Here is a 20,408-nt window from a genome sequence, read left to right on the forward strand (position 1 = left end):
CCTGGTAGGGGGTGTGCAGGAAGCAGCCAATGGACTCATATCAATGCTTCTCTTTTTCCCTCTCCCTTCCTCTCTCTAAACATCAATAAAAAGATCTTTTAAAAAACACAATTACTACTTTAAGGTGATAGATTTATGAGTGTTTAATGGGGAAAATACTTTGTAAAGTGACACAACTTACTGTAAAAGATTGTTAAAAGCTTTACATGTGAAATTTTAAATCTAATCAATTAATGATTCATGGCTGATCTCACTGATCTGTACCTATACCCACTTCCCTTCTCCTGTGTTATTTTTAAGCAAATCCAGACACCTTATCATGTCCCGCTTAAATAATTGAAGACACTTTCTAAAAGAACTATTTTTTTTTAAAAAAAACCACAATACTTTTTTCACATCTTAAAAAGTAAACATATTTTCTTAATTTTATCAAACACCCAGTCAGTGTACAAATTTCTAAGATTCAGATAACTTTTATTTTTACAGTTTATTTTATTGAATTGGGATGAAATAAGATTCATACATAGCAATTGGTCATTCTGTTTTGAAAATCTCTTTTAACTGATAAGTTTTCCTGCCCTCCCTGTCCTGAACCCTCCTCCTCCCTACCCACCTCCTTTCCTTCCCTTCCCCCCCTTCCCATTTCTTCTCACTCTCTTCCTCTCCATCTCACCCCCTTTACTATTATTTGTTAAGGAACCAGGGTTGTTTGTCCTGTGGAAGTTGGTTCCAAACTTAGGTTTTCGCTGAAATTTTTAAAATGCAAATCTTATTCAGAGATTTGCATAACAATTTACATTCGTGGACTGTTTCACCTATTTCATATTTAACTGAAAAAGTATATTTCTATGGTAGGTTATCAAAAGACATGTCTGTTATTGTGATTAGAGGGTTTTGTATTGGTCTGAACTTTTAGAGTTTTCACACAAAACTAATTATTGTTATCAAGAAGACAGAGTTAAATCAAACAGATGTATTCAGTTTGTGAAATATTTCTAGCTCCAGTTAGGAAATGATCCATGGTGCTTTCTCTCCCCACTCTAACACCTTTGTATCAATGAGCAACATTTACTCACCTGACAGCAAAGTATTAGTCCTGGAGAATTTTATTTCATCTTTATTTAGTAACTGAATCTCCATATGACCAATAGCACTGTGATTTCATTTGATACCAGTGTCACCTCAAACTTGACCAGAAAATATATATGGTTATTTGTGATAACTTTGTGCCCATTCATGTGCATAATAGATTTTGACTTTTCCTCAAAGTTTATTATGGGCACATGTTACAAATACAAGCAGAAAAATATTGTAACAGAGGTAGATTTTTCTATCAAGGTGTCTACCTCTTCTTCTCTATTGCTAAAGTGAAATAACCCATGCTGGCTTGAACCAGCAATTGTTTCACAGATGACCAGTGTATTGATTAATATATCTTTATTTGTTTTTAGTTAGTCTGCCCTGGAGTTGAAATGGACATATGCTTTGATTTCTAGAAACAATGAAATTTATGAAAAGGTAGCTTCTACTTTCTAATATAGTTAATTTTTTGTTATTAATTAACTTAATAAGAACATATAATTTCTAGTTTGAAAGTAATCTGTAGTTTCAGCCAAATCATAGCAAAAAGACAATGTTTTATCTAGTTCAACACTTTTTCAGGACCAGTCAAAAACTGCATATTTTTACCCCTTGAGATTTAGGTTTATCTTTAATGTTTATGCTTTTAAAAATGCACTGTTTGGTACGAGATTTAGTCATGATCCTTTAAAATTATACACTTCATGTGTAACAAAGATTTACTCATTACAAGGGTTTATAAAGTGATAAGAAAACTCTGTTTCTTCCCTAATTTTGAATTTGAGATCATTTGTGTTTTATATTGTATATTTTGGGACAAATATTTTACAAAGACAAAATATAATCATATTGTACATTTTGGGATCAATACTCTACAAAGACAAAATATACCCATTAGAGTTATAATTTAGTCAATGCTTTGATTTGCCACCAAATTTAACAAATGATTTCTGATGTTGCTAACTGCCACTTATATAAAGGTTGCCTATCAAGCAGGGTGCACTGTGACTGGGAATTATGACTCCATTGTGTCTTATGAATTCATTTCTTCTCTAAGAAAGGCACCAAGCTTCAAATTTTACTAACAAGTAACTTTGATGAAGCCCCTAAGTAATGCGTTCATTTACTACTGAGAAATTGACACCTTAGTCCTAATCTAGCATGATAACTTGTTCTGAAATTTTAAAAGTCTGAACAAACTATATTCTTTGGGAGGAAGTTATTAGAAGTCAGGATTAGGGTTCTGCGTTCAAATAAAATTAGTAGGAATTAATTATCTACATTATTAATTTGGTTCTATATTCTGATTTCCAAAACTAAACAAAACATAAGGCCCCCAGGTCAGTAAGTTTCTAAAACTGGTCTCTATAGCCCCACAGTCCACCTTTCTCTGTACCAAAAGTTCATTCCTGTAGAGAGAACTGAAGATAAACCATATCTCTCTGCAGGTAATCTGAACACTGGCCTTACTAAACAAGAATGTGCTGGCTAACTCTGGTAAAAAGAAAGTGGAAGGGGATCAGCCAATTTGCTATTTGTAATTTTAGGGTACCTATTTCCTGAACAAACATAAACATTTATGTAAACACACACAGATACACACAGGTTAGATAGTAAAGGGAGGGGATCACCTTCTAATATTTGTCAGCACGCAGAGAATTGTAAGTTTTCATTGACTATTAGCTAAGGATCCCTGTTCATCCATTTTACCACCTCCAACTTAATCTCTGAAGTCATACTATCTTTAAGAATATTCTCCTTGATGTTTAGTAAGCTTTATCAGCTTTGTCATAAATCAAAGTTTATTGATAATTCACTCCTGACAAGTAATCTCTTGAATGCTTATTTTAGATAATTTATTTTTGTCTTTTCCTACTGAATCATTGCCACTTCAGGCTACTCAAACAGACAGACACTGCGTGCTTCCTTTTGCCTGCCTTTTCTGTAACTGTCCCACCCTCCCAAATTAGATTTATACAAGGGGATTCCAGATTACAACAGCCTCTCTCTCTTCTTTCCCCCACTGACCAACTCCATCTTTCCACAGAAGACTTCCTTTTTCAATATAAGTCAAAGCGTACTGGCATGTGTTGGAAGATGGGACTACCATATAAGTACCTCCTAACTGGAAGTATTTTATGGCTTAGTAACTTTCCTCAACAGTGTTCATTTATTTTCAACCAGTAAAATTGTGCCACCTTGAAAGTGTTGACTTTGAGAACAAGTTCAAACAATTATTGAGAAAAAGTTCAAGAAGCAAAGACCATTTTCTGCACCTTAAAATGATCCCTGACCTCATTCTATTTACTCAAGGAGTACAAATGCTTTCAAGATCCCACTAAGCCACCTCCAAAAGGTGGTTACCCTTACACTACAGGGCATGTACCTAAACTCCCTCTGTGGCATTGGCAGCTGTGTGGGAATGTGGCCCGCGCCTGGGACAAGACTTCCCTGTTGTCTGCCACATTCAGGGAGAGATGACACTTCTGCTAGCCGCTCAGATTCAGAAGCCACCCCTCTGTGGAATTCCAAAGTTATCCGTATCTTTCCGTAGCCAAATCTAGTACGGATCAGGTTTGGTATGGGGAGTTTAGGAAAACAGAAATGTCAGGATTCCATCTAACGATCCCAGTGGGATGGTGAAGGGTGTGCGACCCAGGGCAAGAGCGGATAAGTCTGGCCTCCGAAGTCTGCGGTGGAATCGGGACTTTCCGGTTCCCGGGATCCTGTGGTCCAACTCTGGGCAGGGGCGTCTCGGCGCCCCCACCCCGAAAGGCGCCCCGCTGGGATTCGTTTTGACTGTCCCACGGGGTCCCGCGACCCGGTCGTCCCACCAGGACTGTCTGTCACCCCACTGCCTTTGAGCCTCCGAGGAGCCCCTCGGGTCATCGACTCTTGGCACCTGCAGCCATCAGTTCTTCCCAACCTTGAAATGCCAGCTCTGACTGCCGAGAAAATTGTCGCTTCGCCTCTGCGGCGCCGGTCTCCGTCTCCGTCCCGCGGCGGGCAGCCCGCGACGCCCCATTTCCTTGAGCGGCGCAAGGAATACAAAAGTGAGCGGAACCGCAATTTAAATTCGTTCTTGGCGCTTCTCTTGCCACCGTCCTGGCCCTCTCCGGGGCGGGAAGGAAATCCTCGGGCTGTCCTGAGCCTGCGCTCGAGGCGCGGATCTGCGGTGGATTTTCTGCTGCGGCGGTGCCTGGCGGGAGTGCGAGGCCCAGGAAGCGGCAGAGACCCACCCGCCCGGCCGGCGTGGTGGCCAGGACCGCGGGCGGGGGCGGGTACCCCTGCCTGCTCCCCCAGTTTCTCTCCCGGACGTGGCCTCAATGCAGCGGGGTGGCTGTGCTGCCCCGCGAGCTTGTCTGGCAGCTTCTACTGAGCAGCTAATAGTATAACAACCCGTCTTTGATAAAGCTGAACTAATTACCCCTCTTAATTAAAGTCTTTAGCAGTTGTTTCACTGTTTTGGCAAGAAAACAGGAGAGACTTGCCGTTAGAAAACACCAGAGCCGAAGCTCACAGCGGACTTGCTGATTAACACTTGAAGCATTTCAAGGACCTGGTGCCCGCCATGGTTTTCATACGTTTCCTCCTTGAATTGAAGTATATTCATCTGTATAAGTATATACACACCTAAAAATACGGAGGCTCCCTTTGCCGGCTGTGTCCAGTCAGCATATCTCTCCAGGATGCAAACAATAGATACCCATCCCTCTACAAGGTGTGATTTTAATGCCAGTGGGGATCGATACCACACGCGTTTCCTGGACAGGGTGTGCCCATCTCACTGAGCACTACAAACATGTCAGATGGCCCACGACAAAGACGTGTCTGTTACAAAACTCCACATCTTCTGTCTCTGAACTTTATCAAATTTCTTTACTTTACCAAAGTGTGTAACTATATAGAGAGAATATTGTTTGCTCTTTGTGAAGTTTTCTGATCAAACATTAGTTGATACTAATATAGGGATGAACTTTTTAAAAAGGAGGATGAGGAGGTCATAGTCAGTGATCTCTAGATGAATAGTATGAACAGAGCCCTGAAGCTGTTAATTAGATAAGCACATTCCAAGTATTTATTTCCAACAGTCATTGAATCAATTTTCACGTGCAAGAATCAAAACCAAAATTCAAATTCATCCATAATAAACCACACTTATCTGATGTGTATGTGTGTGTGTTCAGTATAGAATGTGCCTTTATAGGTACACTCATCTATGCATGTGTATATATAACATACACACAGTGTTTTCTTACTTTGGGGAAAGAGGAAATGATTATAAACAATCAGCAGGCATCTTGAGACCACAGAATCAACACAGTGGAAGTATATACAATAATAAAATTAAAATGGTGCAGCATTCCCGGGTAGGATAATACAGATCTCAATAAATACAGCAGAACTGTGTTTTTAAAAAACAAAACAAACACCATCTCTCCACCCAAGAGGAAAAGTTTTTCCAAATTAAAAAACTCAGAAAAACAAAACCCCAATTGTTTTCATACTTGTTAATGCCTATATAGAATATAAGACAAAAACATTTAGCAGGTGCATGCAAGAGGAAAGGCTGGACAATTCAAAGGCTTCTGGTCGGTGCTGTGTGGGGCCCAACATGCCCTAGGTTCTGCAAACCAGCTTGGATCTGTAGGTCCAGCTCTACTCTGCCGTTAGCTCAGTAGTGGGGACCCTGGCTGAAGCTGGGAAAGGACTTTGGCCAAGATCACTGGTGGCTCGGATGGAGCCCAGGCTGCAGGGGCCCAGGGGCTGGCAGCTGGGGGGGCAGAGAGGGCAGCGTCGCCGCGGGCGTTGGCTGCTGTTGAGCCGGCTGCTGGTCGGAGCTCGGCTCCCAGGCAGCCGTGCGGGCCAGCCCCAGACTGCTGTCGTGCAGCTTGCGGACGTGCTTCTTGAGGTCAAAGTTCCTGCAAAAGCCCTTGCCGCACGTGGGGCAGGTGAAAGGCTTCTTGTCGTTGTGGGTGTGCATGTGGAAGGTTAGGTTGTAAACCTGGTGGAAAGCCTTGTTGCAGATATTGCACTTGAACTGCTTCTCCCCGCTGTGGGTCAGCTTGTGATTTTTGTAATTCCCTGAAAAAGACAAATGACAGGGATGTGGGTCAGAAGAAAGAGTTCCAAAAGGAGGGAGAATAGGGTGGAAGGAGGAGGCTAGAGGAAGAGCTGCCACAGCTCTGACTGCCAACAGCCGACAGCCAGTACAGAGAGAGCTGGTGCAGGGCTGAGCTCCCTGCCTGCACTTCTCTCCCCAAGCTTATTTATAAACATCAAGGATGTGGCCCTTCCCTCCACATTTTAATAAATATTTATTAGTTTAATTATCTAAACGGAGAACAGTGGTTAAGAAAAGTACCCTCTCAGTATATGCACCCTGCTTTTCTTTAAGACTAATCAGACTTGCAGGTAGGAGTTTGGGATGACAACACACAGGTCAGTAAACTAGCTGCACTTTAAAAATTGTTTTCTAAAATATCCTGAAACAATTAGTGTTTTAGGTAAGACTACAGTGAAAGACACCTCCCTGGTTCCATACCTTTTTGATGAAATCCTTTGCCACAAAATTCACATATAAACGGTTTGTAGCCGGCATGTATTCGGGTATGCGTGTTTAAAGTGGAACTTCTATTAAATGCTTTGCCACACTGGTTACATTTGTGAGGTTTTTCCTGAGTGGAAGAGAGGAAAAGCAAAAAAGTTAAGGTATTTTGTTATTAACTTGAGTCCTGTAAATTCAAAAACACAGTAATACTCCCTCTCCTGCTTTTAAGCAGAACAAAGGCAAACAATACATGTAATTTCCTCATATCCAGCTAGCACATTTAAAAACAGACCTGACACTAATGAATAAGTTCATTGGCCATTTTCTACAAACCGTTCTGAAGTAAAACAGATGAAACCCAGACAGAGGAACACACCTGGGTGTGAATGATCTTGTGCCTGCACAGAGTGCTGGCCTGACGGAAACCCTTTCCACACACTTTGCAAACGAAGGGTCTGGCTCCTGTGTGCACCGGCATGTGACGGGTTAAGTTATAGTGCGCATTAAAGACCTTAAAGTTAAACACAAGTAGAGCAGGTTAGCTCAACATGTACTTTGAAATCAAATCGGGCAGATAACTTTATAACAACCATGTACATATAATTGTATACACATAATTGCAAAATAAAATTTAAAAGGGAGAGAGAGAGAGAGAGAGAGAGAGAGAGAGAAGAGATCCTTTTTTCATAGTACTTGCCTTTCCACACACTTCGCAAGTGAAAACTTTGGGTTTGGTATTAGGAGAGCCTCGGCTGAAGTCAGAGGATTTAAACGCGATTTTTTCCGACAGAAGCTGGGCGCTTTCTTTCATGTAATGCTGCAGTTGAGCCTGGGACAAGTCTTTGAAAGCTACTCCCGAGGGGTACTTCTCCACCGCCGGGACCACCAGTTTATTCCTTTCGGCTAAATACGTTTTTGGCTGCGGGTGCAAAGGGGAACTGAGGAAGTAGGAGGCCACCGGGTGGATGTTAACGCCTGCCGCCGGGTGGCACGGGCCATCACCTCGATTCAGGTAGCACAGGGCTCCCATGGCGTGGAAGGAAGAATGGTTGACCACACGCGGCCTTACCAGCTTGTACTGCTGCAGCGGCAGCGCGTCGCGGGCCAGGTCACCCTTGAGACTCAGTGCGCAGTTAAGCAGATCGCTACAGCTGAACGCGGGCGCTGTGGCCGCCGCGGCCGCAGCTGCTGGCGCCGCCGGAGCCTCCAGACTCGCCTTCCGCGGCTCCGAGCCCGTCATTCCAACCTTGGGGCTCGAGTCGTACGCCACAGGCACGAAGGGGATCATGCAAGGGATCGACGAGTTAAGATGGAGAGAGTGCTTGGAGTCCCCCTTGGGCACGGCTCCATGCAGGAAGTGGGGGACTGGCAGGGCCTTGGGCTCGGGGGTGCGAGCCATGATTCGTTCGATGGAGAAAGCCAAGGGTTTGGAGGTGCTCATCACGTTGCCCCGGGCCGGAGCTGTCGCTAACATTTTGGCAGTCGCGTTGTGGTAGCTACTGTCCATGTCTGAGACGCCAACGTCCGTCAGCCCGGGCTGGGCTGCGCTGTCGTTGCCTTGTTCCCTGCTTGTCACAGACCTGCGGAGAGGGGGACGGGCACCATCACCACCAGCAGCCTCCTCCTCCTCCTCCCCAGCATCACCAGCCGAACCTGCCTACCCAGCCCAATGGACTCCTGCCAGCCCATCGCAGAGTTCTTGGCGCACCAATGACACAGGGACAATCACTACTTATTTCTATCAATAGAAAGTGTTGTGTCAATAACGCAGCCAAGATCTCGCCAATCGTTAACTTCCAAGAGGAGAAGGTAAACTAGATAATTGCTCAATTCGCTTCCAACAGTCAACAGGAAAACTTTTTTTTCCTCTGCAGTCGGTGACTACTTTTCATTGGTGAGTGAGATTCCCCCGCCCAGAAGAGGCGGGGGCGCTCTCAGCAGCGCCGCGCGCCCTCCCCTGGGTGCACACACTCTAGGGCGCACACAACACTCCCCTCCCCCCCATCCCTTTGCTTTTTCCTCTGTCTTTTTAATTCTCAATCTGCTTAACCAGGCTTTAGAGGCCAAGCAAATCTGAGATCAATTTTCTCGTTTAGCTCTAAGTGACATCATCTAAAATCATTGTGCAAGGGCTAAATAAGGAAACGAAGTCTAATTCAGGGGCAAACGCCAGGCTATATTTATCAAACTCCAGACTCCGGGAAGCGGTGGCCAGGAAGCCTCCGGCAGCGAAATCCCAGCTTTTCTTGCACGGTTCCGCGGGGCCGGAGTCGGTCCCGGGTCTGAGCCGCACCGTCTCCTCCGCAACTGCTCTTTCTCTAGGGCCCGGGGCTGACTGCCTCCGGCATCCCTTGGTCTCTGCGGCCCGAACCGAGTCTGGACCACCTGGAAGACGCCAGCAGGTAACTGGCCGCCCCACTCACCCCTGAGAATTAAAGGCCTTGGGAGGCTTATGTTTGTGGTTTTATTAAGGCGATGCCGTCACAAACGCTCCATCCACAAAGTTGAGGAGGAGTTGCAAGGAATAAGCGGTGTCACACCCAAAGAAACCTCAATTAGAGCCAGACCCCACCCCCACTACATACAAACACTCGCGCGCGATTTTATGCGTTTCCATTGAAAGCCCGGAAAGAGAGTATTTCTTTAAATACCTGCGTTCATTAGAGCTCTCTTGGAGCATTTTAAATATTGATTTCCTCTCCCAACGACCCAATTGCTGGAATACGCACGCCTCCTCATAGCAGTGAAGGCGGCACCTAGGGTGTGCGTTCACCGCCCGGCGGTGAGCACCGCGACCTGCCTGCGCGCAAAGCCTGGCCGCTGCCGCGCTTCCACCTCCCGGAGCGCGCGGAGGCCTCGCTTCTGCAACGCCCGGCATCTAGGCGGCTTCCAGGTATGGTGCCCCCGCCAAAACTTTCAGGGAGCCGCGGTACAGTGTAAGGAGTGTTTCTGGAAGACTCCACTGGAGGCGACTCCAGCTGCGCGTGTTCTCGCTGCCGAGGCAGGCTCGGCTCGGAGCCCGCCGGGAGCAGCGGCGCGCGCCCTCCTCGTCCCTCCCCTTTGCATGCCGGCGACTGTGCGGAGTTTAGCCCCGAGGTCAGGTGTGCCAGGGCCGGGCGTGCACTGTCCACTGCGCAAGGAGAACTTGACCGCGAGCCTGCGCCCAGAGTCAGAGGAGGAGGCAGAGATGCCAGCTAGGACCTTGCGTTATGAGTGATGGTCTGCAGCAGCCCAGGGTGCTATCTACCTGGTGAGTTACCCCCGAGTGAGTGCGTGCGGGTGGTGTCGGGTGCAGGAGTATCTTGAAGGGCTCTGCACTGAGACACTGGATGCAAGCCGACTAGAACCCCTGGGATTGTTGAACCCCTGACCAATTCCACCCCAAAATGCAAAGTCAGAGGAAATTTACTTCAGAATATTACCTCTTCCCTACCTCATTGCCCAGCATTTGCCAGGGACCACTCACTCTGGCTGTTCGTGCGGCCAGCCTGGCCCCCGTCCGGAGAGCCGAGAGGGGTGGACACGGAGAGAGCCTGGGCTGGGATTGCGCCTGATGCCCGACACCGAAGCCGAGCCGCTGGTGGATGGTGGGGAGACCCAATTGCCGAGGAAAAGGGGGGAGCAGCTTGAGTCCTATTGCAAGTTGAAGACAGCCAAAGGGTCAGGTGGGGGATGCGACGGGCCTTAGCTGCTAGGCCTAGAAGTGCTTCAAGTCAGGTCTCGGGGTGGCTTTGGGCTGGTTGGACAGAAGCAGCGATAGAGAAGTGGAGAAAGAGGCGAGCGCAGAGCACCAAGGCCAGTCGGGAAAGAGGCACCACACCTGGGCTGCCCTTCGTAGCGGTTCCTGGCCTAGGCGCAGTCACCCAGCGTGCGCCTAAACTGGAAATGTTCTTTCCCTTTGCTGGTGGGGCCGCAGAACCTGTCTTCTCTTCTCCCCTGCTCACACAAAGAACGCCGGTAGTTTTGCTAGGGGAAGGGGAAGGGAGTGTCCCACGACAGATGGGTGGCGGTTAAGACTTTAATTGCAGTCTTTTGGGACGGATCAGGTTTCCTTTCCTACCTGCCGATTCCCAACATCAAAAAACCCCCTCCTATTGTACCCCTGTGACACAGGGCCAGGTTTAAAGGAAAATGCAAAGCACGAAACAGCCTGGTTCTGGAAAGCTCTGGAGCACACAGCTGACTAGTACACGCCACCCCTTCCGAGCGCTGCCTGCCTTGTTGACTGAATACCCCCCGTTTGTTTTAAGTTTGTCGCGTGTCCTTCCCTCTCCCTCTTTTCCCTCCTCCCCCACTCTCTACTCCTTAAGGGCAAAAGAGCCTTGATTGACCTTAGTAAATTTCTCATTTTCCATAACAGGACAATCATTGCCTAAGGGTTATACACGTTTTGTATAGTTACTATTTCAGCAATTTATTTTTCACTGGTATTTTCGGGATTTGCCATTTTGACAAGTGTTTGAAAGTATGGTGTTATTTGATTAACAAATATCGCAAAGTAGCAACTTCCTTTAAAACTTAGACCTGAGCTTCCTAATCCTAAAGACTGAAGAGGCGCTTTATAAATCCAGTCCTGATATTCCAACAGTTGTGAATGAGTATTTTACATTCAAAACCTAACCGAGGGCAGGTGTTAATTTTTTAAAAATACCTCTATTGAGTAAAGATTGTCTTAAAATGCAAAATGTAATTTAGGAAAGGCCCCCATTTTATTGTCAATGTATCCAGTACTTCAGTACCCCCCCCAAAAATACATTTGAAAAATTACAACAAAATAAAACCACCAATAAAAGCAGAGCATATTTGGAAATTTTAGAAGCTTCTAAAGCTGTTCAACACTTACAAATGTTTATTAAAAATTACAAGAGAGCCTTGTTTGTTTTGTTAATGGCAAAAGAGAAACTCAATTATAGTTTCTTTGGATTTTCTTGAGGAATCCTCTAATCCCCCCCTTTTGGGTCAGAGCTGATGATTAAGTGTCCCTCCCCTTCCCAACCAAGGAAAGACACTATTTATTTGCCCTACCTTCCCACTTAAGCCCATGTGGAAGGCGAATTCTAAGTGGGTGCTTTTTGTCCTACATATGATGTTGTGAGGGAAGCAGCAGTCCTTGATATGAAGAGACCAGAAAACAAGACCTTCTGAGGAAATAAGAAAAAGCTCTACTCCTCTAAACCCATTTAAAGTTCTCTTTTTTTTGTAGGACATCTAAGTTTGATTTCAATGCTTCCTAAATTATGTTCTTGATGTTACTCAAGAACTTGAATAATTTCCACAGGCTTTTAATTTGCATCCCTATCACCAGTAAATGCAATTTCTGATCAAGATTATTGCTGATTTAAAAGGCAATACACTAGAGCCATCAATTACCAAATAATCCATAATTTTAAATCTCTTTTTCCTTAATAAGTCAATAAATACTATTGACTTTTTTAAAAATAAAAAAAATGTGTTAGGGATTATAACTTATTAAACCTTCTGCCAAGTGTATTGATTCATCTCTGGTCATGTTTTCAGGTCTTTCCAACAAACACAACTTTGGCCTCTTCATCACAAGCAACAGTGTGCTTTCTCTTTGCTTTTGATCAGCTACTTCCAGCTAAAGGAGGGAGAAAATATTATATTTCTGAGGAATCCTCCTCCCTGCACATTCAGACTCATCCATACTCTTTCCCGTTCAATGAATAACATCAAAGGCAATGTACATTTCTTCTAGAGGAGGAAAAACATTCCTAAATTCTTCTATAGTTTTTCTCCGTCTTTATCTCTGACTGGTCTTCTGTTATTTTTTTCTGGTGTGTGTAAGAAGCTGGGTTATGGAATAGGACACAAATAGGAAGGGTCTGCAAGGGTCAAGAAAAGAATTTTGAGTATTAGTTAATGAATACACAGTGAGAACTAACTTTCCAGCATTTAACAAACACCTGGGCCACAAGTTCAAATTTAAGGCTACTAGCGTGTTAGTGTGCTTTTAGTTAGTTTGGTAGCAAATGATTCTTGCTAATTTTGCATAGCCTGTGAAGGGCAGTATCACAGGTCTGGAGTACAAGAGGGACCTAGTTAACTCACAGTTCTCCTTTCTTTTGGGGAAGGAGAGGTGGGTTGACATATCTTTTATATTAAGGTTTCATTTACAACTGGTGAAAATATTCTTCTCCAAACATCATTTACATAGTAATCAGTTTGTAAAAGTAAATGAAGAGCCCAAAGGGTGAAAACTGTGAAAGGAACGGCAGGCCTTACCAACAGGATCCCCTACCCTGGGTTTGTTTCTGCCACTCCACTAATGCTGGGATTTTTCTCACCATTCCCACAGGCCTGTGTGGTGTGTTCCTTCCCTCCAGACTGCCAGGCTCCGACTCAAGGCCAGACTTGAAGGAAAAGAAGTTTATAAACAAGCAACCCAGTTTCTCCAACTTATTGGAGGAGGAGCTGCCTAGAAGTCAAGCAACAAAAACCAGCAAAGTTTTTCTTGCGATTAACGGTGTTATTGAAACCTGGGAAGTGAACAATTAGAAGACAACCTCACCCCCAAATATGCTCTCTTGTCCTACACCGGTAGCTGGTTCGTGTAACTGGCTGATTAGTGTTTTGCAGCAGTTCCCAGATAATTTCTGAAACTCATTTGGTGGTCAAAATAAAAACTATATTCAACACACAGCGCGACTCTTCCCTTGATTCTGCCCACGACGTTTAGAGCAGTTTTACTATTACTGTCAAACTTTCTCCCGTGTTTCTCACGAAACAAAAGTCAATAATTAAATAATACAGAGCAGAGCATGAGCTTTAAAAGAACGGAGAATCAACAGAAGTAAATTAAAATCCGTGAGCAGACTGTGTCAGAGCCCTTTATAGATGCAGTTACCTCCGGGAAGCCCCGGAACGGCCCGCGCGGACCCGCTGTGCTCAGCCGCCTGGCCGCCTCGCCGCAGCGGCCCCGGTGGCCCTGGCATCCGAGGGGAACCGCGTTCCCGCTGCGGGCGCCGGAGCTGAGGCGGTGGCCCGAACAGAGCCATTTAATGGAAGCCGAAGTGAAGCATAAAAGGTGACAACTCTCCCCAGTCGAGTTCTCCACTACTGACTCTTGCTCACGAGTCCCAAACGTTGGCAGGGCCGAGGGCGAGCGGGCTCCAGGAGAGAGCGTGGAGGGGGCGGCGAGCGCAGCCGCTCGGAGGGGGCTGGGAGCTGCCGCGCATCCCGCAGCCGGCCGCCAGCGGGTCCTCCCTGCCCGCCCACTGCGTGCGCGTCCGGCCGGTCCAGGGCCCTGGCGAGGCCTCCTGCTGCCGGGTCTGCCAGCGCTGCGCGGTCGCCCGCCCGGTCGGTCTGACCTCGGACTCCGGCTGCCAGCGCACCCGCCGGCCCAGTGGTCTGGATAGTGCTGCCCCCTCACACCACGCCCCGCACCCCAGCGGCTCCAGCGGCGGCCTCACCCCCCACTCCACCCCCGGGGCGGGAGGAGGGGAAACACCAAGGAGTTTCGGGAGGGGGTGCGGGATCGGGTTTTGAAGACCAAGCAACAGATGGCCAAGAACTGCTGTTTGAAAAGTTTTTGAACAGAACATTCGCTAATAGACTTACTTTGACGACTCAGAATGTAATTGAAGGGCCATTTAATCTAGACGGCAGGTGAGAGAAAACAGGCCTGACACAGTGGCACGCCCACGAAGGAACTAGAGCATCTTTTCATTAGTTTTGCCTGTCATTTTGAGTTTCCAGGAAAACACTTTCTTAAGCCAATTTTAAACGGGGGGAGGGGAGACCTCTTAGTATCTCCTCCATAAACCATTGTCACGTATTACGTTTTTCTGCTCCCCGCCCCGCCCATCCTCCCACACCTGTGCTTAGAATTAGTTGGTGTTTCCTGATGGTCTCGGGGAAACGGAGGGAATTTTCTAACTAGATTCTTCTGTTTAAGACAGTTTCCTTCCACCTTCCCCTCTTGGCCCCGCCCTCCAATTTGTCCTTTCATTCCCGTCCCTGAACTCCCTGTCAAGCCCTTCTTTCCCTCTCAAAGAGGAGATGGGATGGACGGCCACAGAGCACAATGACCCCCGGGCCTGCGCCAGCTGGTGCCAAGGTCCTGAAGGGGGAAGACGTTCAGCCACTGGCGGCCACCTTTTCTTGGTGGGGGTGCACGCTCCCCTGCGGCCCCCCTCCCCCCTACGCCTTCTCAGACCAGATCCTGGACAGGTTTCAAGAGTTTCATGATGGGAAAATGTCAAGAAGAGGTTTGATCCCGCATTAGGGAATCTTAGTAACTTTTACAATGTTAAGTTGAATTTTTGCTTTCTTAGTTTATTCATTTGAAAGTTATTTTTTGTCCACTTTAAGTTCAGTTAATTCTTTGAATTCCACGAACAGTGGGCCCGCCCTTGTAGTCTCTCTTTAGTCTTGCAGAGGAAGAGGGTCCTGGAAACACCACGAAGCGTTAAGCGCCCGGCGTCGGTGTTGACGCTGGCAACCGGGAGCAGCATCCCACGGCCCGTGGTGACCTCCAGGGGCCCGCCGGCTGATGTCACAAACCCGGCTCTCGGGGCCCGATGGCGGCCCTGGGCCCTAGCAGGCCCGCAGGGTCGAGGCTGGGGAGCAAAGCTGGTTCTGGGTAAAAGCCGGAGAAAGAAACGAAGCTGTGAATCATTCAAAGACTTGAATGGGGTTGATTCCTGCTGTATGTGGAGGGGGAGGCGGGAACCCTCCCTTACCTAACCCTGCGATTCACAGTTTCTCAGAAATTTACATAATACAAGGGCGTAGTTGTAAACCTAAAGGACAAAAATAATAATTCAACAGCACATATTCCATTTTCGCACCATGGGCCTGGATATGTTCCCGGTGTTGGCACATGAGCTGATTTCCAGGGCTTTTTACTCATGATGGAGAATAACTGAACTTTCACACCACTGTTGAAAGAAGAGGCAGAAAGGGAGAAAAAAGAAAGAGACAGAGAAATTGGTTTTAATCATGCTGATTTTGATTTCTTATGGCAAAGGAGTTGTAGAAATTAAGAGGATAAGCTGTGTTCAAAAGGTGATGCGCATGATAATAATTGGGGTCCTTCACTTTCCAAAGGATCTGTTCTTCGTTTATTTGGCTGACATAAACATTTTATATGAAAAGCAAAACCATTATCTTTTTATATTAATAGGAAATTCCTATCTATTATTTCCCCAAATAAGTGAAGACCCCACCTGCTGAAAGAGAGACACCTCTATCAACTGGGCTCTAACTGAGTAACTCAAATATAAGATGGAGAAGTGAAACATAGCAGCTATGAAAATACATATGATTCCCATCAGTACCTTTATGATTAGATCCCTCCCTGCCTGCCACCCCCACCCCGAATTTGAACTCAGATGCCACTAGTAAATTCAAATTTTGAAGCTTTACTTGCAGTGTTTTCTTAAGGATCCTCTGCAGAACTGGGGCAAGAGGAAATACAGACACAAGTTTGTAGGATCCCAGTGTCTCCTTATTTTTGCCTTGAGGGCCACATTGGTGCAAGTTCCCTTTGGTCTTGCGCTGTGCTTCTGTCAAGTGTGTCCAGCCCCAGCCATGGGTGAGCAATGGAGCCCTTCCCTCTGGTTTAGGTGGTCACTGGCGATTGGAAATGGAAGGCATTTCTTTCCCTTCCTCTGCCTTCTGCATCTTGCTATTATTCAGGCTTCGTTTTTCTCTGCAAAACTCACTAGCAAAATTGGCCATATTCTTTAACATTCAATTCAATCCATTGGTAGTTTGCAGTTGTTATTTTACATTAATTTTTAGAGCTTTTAAATAAACTCATATGGGCAGGAACTTAGAAGAAAACTTACATATTTTTCTTTCTTTCTTTTTTTTATCCTTATCCAAGGACATCCCCCCCCCTTTTTTTTGTTCAGATAGAGTGGGAGGGAAAGAGAGGAAGAGAGAGAGAGAGAGAGAGAAACATCGACGTGAAAGGGACACATCAAGTGGCTGCCACCCGCATGACCCAACCAGGACCGGGGACAAACTGCAACCAAGGTACATGCCCTTAGCAGGAACGAAACCCAAGTCTCTCGGACCACAGGCCAACACCCTAACTGCTGAGCCAAACCGGCCAGGGCAAGTTCCATATTTTTCAAGTATGCAGTGAATTCTCCCCCTATGTGACCCCCAACTGATGCCCATAAAGGGTAAAATAGAATCCCCTTTCCGCCTCCCTGACCACCCTTTTAAAGCTGGATTCTTAAACTCCCTGTTCAAATCAAGAACAAACTTTCCTCCTTTCTAAGAAACTTCTGCCTAAGTACTCGTACCATCAATTTGTCCCAGCCATTTTGTTGGCTGGAATAAATGAAGCCAGTGTCCTGCATGGCCTCCCAGCCAGGGTGTTGCAGTTTGGGGAAGGCCACACAACTAGTGGGCTCCTTGCTAACCAGAAGGGATGGTGGCAGTTCCCCTTTGCCTTGAATAGTTTGTCCGTAAAATGGGACTAAATCAAAGCCCACTTCATTCTTGAGAGGCTTTGAGATTGAAAAGAGATTAAAATATAATACTACTTTACACAAGAAAAGCTATCTATCACCTTGTTAAACAATTAAGCTATAAACTTTTCCAAAATATTTTTCAGACAACTATATTTAAAAACAAACTTTCTTAGTGATTTGATTTCTGGTTATTTACAAGGAAACATTAAAACACACATTAAAAAAAATCACATTTGTTGTCATTTTTTACAACCTCGAGGTCTTTTTTTATACGTTGGGGGCCTGCTCTCCCATATTGAGTCCTGAGTTCTGCAGGGTACACGTTCTTCTGTAAATTCACAAATTAACCTTTCGTAAAAGCCTTTCAAAAATTCCAGTTTAATTAAAGCAAATTTCATCTCTTTAGAAGGAGTTAAGCATTTTAAAAATAAACCAGTTTTTTGATACACTCTCCTAATGATTTGAAATAACTCACCTAGCAATTATGCAATGTAACAAAAAACTGGGCAGTTTGAGTGATTAACAATGAATGAGCTTCTTCAATACAGCAACTTTGTAGTGTGTTTTTAAAAATCATTATCCAGCCTTGGTGTGTGTGAGTGTGTGTGTGTGTGTGTGTGTGTGTGTGTGTGTGTGTGTTTGGGGGAGGAGGGGTGGGTAGGACCTAGCAAAAGGCCTTTCTTGCCACAATCTGCTACTACCCAGGCCTCTTTCAAGTTTCATTTTCCATTTTTTGAAATTCAGTTCTCTCCTACTACTATGCAACTCCTCCTTCATGAAACTTTCTACATTCCTACCAAAATCTCTTCCCAAAGTAACAATTAGTTTTGATTCCTTGGTATTTTAAGGAAATGTCCCAAACAACAAACCTCAGCATTTTAAGTTTCTTTTTCTGCTAATCACACCCCAAAGAGGTATTACTTGTTGAGTGTCAGAGAACAGGTAATGTTAAAAGGCAAATCAGAATTGATTTAAAGCAGAAAGGGAATTAATTTTAACACAACTTTCAATTTTTGCGAAGGTACATACTGTGTGTAGGGGCTCCATAAATAAGCCTGTGTTCGGGCTAGGAAAAGAATTATTAATCTGCCTAATGGTTCTTGAATTTGAAATCAACTCTTTGCTTTCTCTCTGACTGGAGAACCACTGATCCCACGGAGGAACAATGTGAAAGGAGAGTTTGGACAAGTCTAGAATATTCTTATTTGCTGATTTTTAAAATTGCCCACAAATAAGCACACCAATACATTCACCGTTAATGTAAAGTTGCAGAGTACTGGGAGATTAAAGACCTCTTGGTATTTCCCAGTAAGGGACAGGGGTGAAATCGTGTTCCCTGGATCTGGAACTCAGAAGCTGCAGGCTAGGAATGATGGAGATAGTATCATACACCTTGGCAAGTGATCAGTTTCTGCCTCCCCAAGGTCAAGACATGCCTGGCCCCCACACCAACTGGGAGCGTGTCTGCCTCAGTACAGACACGCTGGGTTCTGACCCAGGCGCTACTTTTTGCCCCCTGCTGAGCCTCTAGGTTGTTGGTTTTATCCTCGTAGCCTAGAAAGACTGCCAGTTCAGTACTCCAGGACAGAACTTGGTGCTGGTTGTCTCCCTAACAGTTTGGCTCAGCTGTCGCAGCTGAGGCCACGTTGGAGAGCGCCGAGGCGCTTTGCATTTTCCAAGAGCTGTGTGCACAACTCTGGTCTGAGGCGCAGGGCGTCATTCTAGGCCTCTTTAAATTTTGATAAACATTCATGATCACCGACTTGCCTCTGAAATTCTCTTGAACTCAACCCGGCCTTAGATTCCTTGCTTGTAGTCTGGCACTTCCCAGATCAAACCCGTCCGATTTCAGAGTCCCTGATCAACATCATTCTTATGTGGACCCGATGACACGTCTCCAGCTGCCTCCCCTTCTAACTGCAGCTTCAGGGGCTACAGAAATCGGCTTGCCCCTCCCCGTCGCCTCCTCTCCTCCCACTAGGCTGGTCCCATATATAACCCCGGATCTGGACAAGGCCAGTCAGTCCACGGACACGCCAGGGGCGGGGCTGGAGGTCCGCGGAGCTGACTGTGATCTAGAAGGACCCTGTGCCAAACCCGGCGAGAACTGCCGGTGGTGAGATTGGTGGAGCATGTGCCAGAAGCAGGCCTTCCTCGATTTCTTCTGAATCCAGCCCTACAGTAAGAAGCAGTTAATAATGGCCACATTTATTATATGACTCTAATCCTTGCAGCCACCATCCTTATTAAGAGAGGTGAGAGAACTTGACCAAGGCCACAGAGCTCACGCGCAGGAAAGAGATAGCTGTTAGGATTCAAACCCAAGCTTTTCTCGCTCCAAAGGCCCCGGTTCTTTATGGTGGTTTCTGGGTAGTTCTTTAAATCAGGGGTCTTATTAATTTGGGAAAAACATCGCATTTTTCTTCGCTCACTTTCTCTTCTCTTGGAAGTACACACGTACACTTCAGTGCCTACTTCTCCCTTAAAACGATCACATATTGCACACGGATAAAGGCCGTGGTGGCTGTCACTCGCGACTTCTGGAACCCAGTCTCAGAGCTTGTGCCTGCTCTGTTCCCTTAAGTATCTCACTTTAACGTCGCAGAAAGAGCAGCTTAAGGCAGCCCTGCATCCCATCTAGCAGCCGAGGCTGGGGAAAGCCTGACCCTGAGCTCCCTCCCGGGGACACCCTCCCAGCCAAGCGCTTCGAAGACGTCGCTGCTACCGGGTCCCAGTTCCTCATCGCGTCTGCCTGGGCGCCCAGACCACTGAGCACGACTCCGCCTGCAGCAAAGTTCTGGGGCCAACTGAACCGCAGGAGCCTTCCCCGAAGGTTCCTGCGGCCAGCGAGCCGCACTGGAAGGGGTAAGCAGACCCACTGCCCACCTGCTCCCTGCACCAGACCCGGGCAGGGGGTGGTGGGAGACTCATTGTAAACACAGGATGAATACTGTCTTCCCGAGCCCCCGCAAACCAGGCCTCCACAGCCGCACCACCCCCGGGGCAGGGATGCGTCGAGGGCTGGCGGTGGGGCTGCGGTCGCTGCGCAGAGAGCGGCTCCCAGCGCGCGGGGCCGAAAAGGTTGCTCTGCCGGCGAGTAGATGTCCGGACGCCAGCGACGCGTGAACATCTCAGGAACATCGATCTATCACCTCCCTTTAGGGATCTGGACCGAGAAATTTCCATTTTCTGTGTTGGAAGTAAGAAACAAAAGCGACCGGGCTCTTGCCCTGCTCGCCCCGCCCGGGTCCTTCTACCAAACAGGTGGCGGAAGAGTCTCGGGAGGACGGGTGTGCGTCCCGCGGCCCCGGGATCCCACGAGCATCCGT

General features: G+C 46.5%; 1 protein-coding gene across 2 annotated transcripts; it reads right to left on the reverse strand.

Moving 5' to 3' along the window:
- Positions 1-5,129: 5,129 nt before the first annotated feature.
- FEZF1 (FEZ family zinc finger 1) lies at positions 5,130-8,447 on the reverse strand. Of its 2 annotated transcripts, XM_036247251.1 has the most exons (5): positions 7,701-8,205; positions 7,329-7,550; positions 7,008-7,142; positions 6,626-6,758; positions 5,135-6,165 (listed from the first exon to the last, which is right to left on the reverse strand). In XM_036247251.1, the coding sequence occupies exons 1-5, from the start codon at positions 8,136-8,138 to the stop codon at positions 5,804-5,806; spliced, it is 1,290 nt and encodes a 429-aa protein (XP_036103144.1). In that variant the 5' UTR covers positions 8,139-8,205; the 3' UTR covers positions 5,135-5,803. The 2 variants fall into 2 exon arrangements, with proteins under 2 accessions (XP_036103143.1, XP_036103144.1); XM_036247250.1 differs by having other exon boundaries at positions 5,130-6,165; positions 7,329-8,447.
- Positions 8,448-20,408: the final 11,961 nt, after the last annotated feature.

This window comes from Molossus molossus, unplaced genomic scaffold (genome assembly GCF_014108415.1).
Source record: "Molossus molossus isolate mMolMol1 unplaced genomic scaffold, mMolMol1.p scaffold_m16_p_7, whole genome shotgun sequence".
Taxonomy (NCBI): domain Eukaryota; kingdom Metazoa; phylum Chordata; class Mammalia; order Chiroptera; family Molossidae; genus Molossus; species Molossus molossus.

Coding starts and splice junctions, on each gene's coding strand:
- FEZF1 (XM_036247250.1), bottom strand. CDS start 8,138: ATGGACAGTAGCTACCACAACGCGACTGCCAAAATGTTAGCGACAGCT. Junction 7,143..7,328: donor CTTGCGAAGTGTGTGGAAAG/GCAAGTACTATG, acceptor TTTAACTTTAAG/GTCTTTAATGCGCACTATAA. Junction 6,759..7,007: donor ACAAGATCATTCACACCCAG/GTGTGTTCCTCT, acceptor TCTTCCACTCAG/GAAAAACCTCACAAATGTAA.